The sequence below is a fragment of the Terrapene carolina genome, unplaced genomic scaffold, assembly GCF_002925995.2.
Source record: "Terrapene carolina triunguis isolate 2854851 unplaced genomic scaffold, T_m_triunguis-2.0 Scaffold17259, whole genome shotgun sequence".
In the NCBI taxonomy this organism is placed as follows: domain Eukaryota; kingdom Metazoa; phylum Chordata; order Testudines; family Emydidae; genus Terrapene; species Terrapene triunguis.
In genome coordinates this window covers 2,876-5,399 of record NW_020681610.1, presented here as the reverse complement: position 1 = coordinate 5,399, position 2,524 = coordinate 2,876, and the positions used below count along the sequence as shown (strand labels likewise).

Genomic DNA, 2,524 nt, shown 5'->3' with positions numbered 1-2,524 from the left:
GGGGGGAGGAGGCAGGGCTGGGGATTTGGGGAAGGGGCGGAGTTGAGGCGGGGCCGGGGGTGGGGTAATTAAAGAACGGGGGGGCGGCCAAAATTGTTTTTGCTTTGGGTGGCAAAAATCCTAGAGCCGGCCCTGCTCTTCCTCCAAGGTCCTGCCCCCTGGCCAGGCCAGGAGCTAGAACTAGGCTGTCACCTAGGGAGCCCAGGCTGCACTGGGGAGCCCTGGACCCTCCACCTGCCCTGAGTGGTGCACTCCGGGGAGCGGGGACATGGCCCAGGGGCTGCTTTCAGGCCCCCTGGACCTCGGCCCAGAGCAGGTGGAGGGTCAGAGGCTCTCCACAGTGGCCAAGGCTCCCAGCCTGGTTGGGGGCGGGACATTAGTGGGAAGAGGAGATGTAGGGCAGGGCCATGGAAGGAGTGAGGCCACAGGCTGCAGGACCTCGTGCTCCCTCCCCCCTCCTCCCCCAATTCTACCAATGTTCATGCACTCCTGGGGAGATCCCAACCTGACCACAAAAAATCCTGACACCAAGGTTAGTGCTGAGTTCATGCCCACGCTGATGAACAGAAACACTCTCCCTGAGCAGCACCCGAACAGAGCTCTCTTCCCTGAGGGCTGACACATCCCTCTGCTTTACCCCAGTGCAGGGGGGCTCCCCATCGCTCTTCTCCAACATCCTGCCTTTCCTTTGGGCAGGGCTGGGCTCTCCCATTGCAGCTGCTCAATGGTCGCTGGATTGGGGAGATGGTCTCCCTTTGATTCTGGCAGCTCCTCCCTTCTCTCTGGGCTGGGGATGGGGCTACTCCACCTAATGCCACTTCCTACTCTCTGGTATTAAGCAGCTCTTCCCCAATGCTGCACCTTCCTCTCTGTTCCCTGATCTGGGAATGGAGGCTTCATTAGGGGAGAGAGCTTCCCTCTGGGGCTTAAAGCTGGTACGTGCTTCTTCTGCTCCCTTCTCATTAAAAGCTTCTGACACTTTCCTGTCTGTCTGTGCTGCTGGGAATGGAGAAGTCCCAGAACGGGGAGCAGAAGCCTCTGCAATAAATGGGAAACTAATGAAGTGGGTCCCATTGCAAAGACAGAGAAACTGCAGTGACATCTCTGCTCAGTCTCAGGTGCCCAAGACAGAGGCAGCTCCCTGGGATCCAGGACTGTCACAGCCAGGACAGGGCTGCTGGGGAGTGTGAGAAATGGTCCCAGCCTCCACCAGGGCCGAGCTCTGCCCCTAACGCTCCGATTCTCTCTCCCCAGCAAATGTGACTCTGGATCCAGACACGGCTCATCCCAAACTCATCCTGTCTGAAGATCAAAAAAGCGTGAAATGGGGAGACACACGGCAGCGACTGCCCAACAACCCTAAGAGATTTGGCACTGAGCCCTGTTTGCTAGGCTGTGAGGGATTCACCTCGGGGAGACATTGCTGGGAGGTGGAGGTGGGGGGTGGGGGAGGCTGGGCTGTGGGGGTGGCCAGGGAGTCTGTGAGGAGGAAGGAAAAGATCAGTCTTAACCCTGAGGGGGGGATCTGGGCTGTGGGGCAGTGGGGGAGTCACTTCCAGGCTCTCACCTCCCCTGTGACCTCCCTGCCCCTGAGCCGGGCCCCCAGCAGGATCCGGGTTTGTCTGGACTGTGACCAGGGGCAGGTGACATTTATCGATGCTGGTGACGAGGCCCCGATCTTCACTTTCCCGCCGGGCTCTGTCCCTGGGGAGAGAATCCGACCCTGGCTCTGGGTGGGAGGATCCTGGCTCAGACTGTGTCCCTGAGACATGGGGTGGGGGGGAGAGGAATATCCCACTGGGGCCCTGAAATCAGCCTCTCTAGCCTCACACACCCTTGTCTCTATCACCTCTCCCTGTGGACTTTCTATCATGCCGTCTCTATGACCCTGGAGGTTGCTTCCAGTCCCAACTCTGTGCAGCCTCTGGACTGTCAAACCCAGTGCCGTAACGAGGGCGAGGCAAGTGAGGCACTTGCCTCAGGTATGCAAAGCCTAGGGGCGCAAGTGTCAGCTGCTCTCTCAGCTACTGCTGCCTCTATGGCAACCAGAGACTGTGATTTGTAGGTAAGATCTGATTTGTATATTGACCTGGGTCTGGGTCTTGGTCCTTTGGGATCAGGCGAACCTTTTTCTTTTACTGGGGCATTGGTTTTCATAACCATTCATCCCCATAACGAGTGACACTGGTGGTGATACTGGGAAACTGGAGTGTCTAAGGGAATTGCTTGTGTGACTTGTGGTTAGCCAGTGGGGTGAGACCAAAGTCCTCTTAGTCTGGCTGGTTTGGTTTGCCTTAGGGGCGGAAAAACCCCAGCCGTGGGCTGTAACTGCCCTGTTTTAAGCGATTTGTCCTGAATTAGCACTCTCAGTTGGGTGCTGCCAGAACCGCATCCTCACAGTGTCCTTGGGGGGAGGACAGAGGCACACACATGCTTCTGAGACGTAGAGCCCTCCCCTCCCCCAGCACTCGCCTGGAGAAGACGCTGAGGGGGCTTCCAGTGGGAGACAGGATCATCGGCAGTG

The 2,524-nt window shown here is 58.0% G+C and overlaps 1 protein-coding gene across 1 annotated transcript; it reads left to right on the top strand.

Moving 5' to 3' along the window:
- The first annotated feature begins 268 nt into the window (after nt 1–268).
- Nucleotides 269–2,133, top strand: LOC113408516 (butyrophilin subfamily 2 member A2-like). The gene is made up of 2 exons (XM_026661787.1): nt 269–323; nt 1,255–2,133. Exons 1-2 carry the CDS (start codon nt 269–271, stop codon nt 1,764–1,766), a joined length of 567 nt encoding a protein of 188 aa, XP_026517572.1. The 3' UTR covers nt 1,767–2,133.
- Nucleotides 2,134–2,524: the final 391 nt, after the last annotated feature.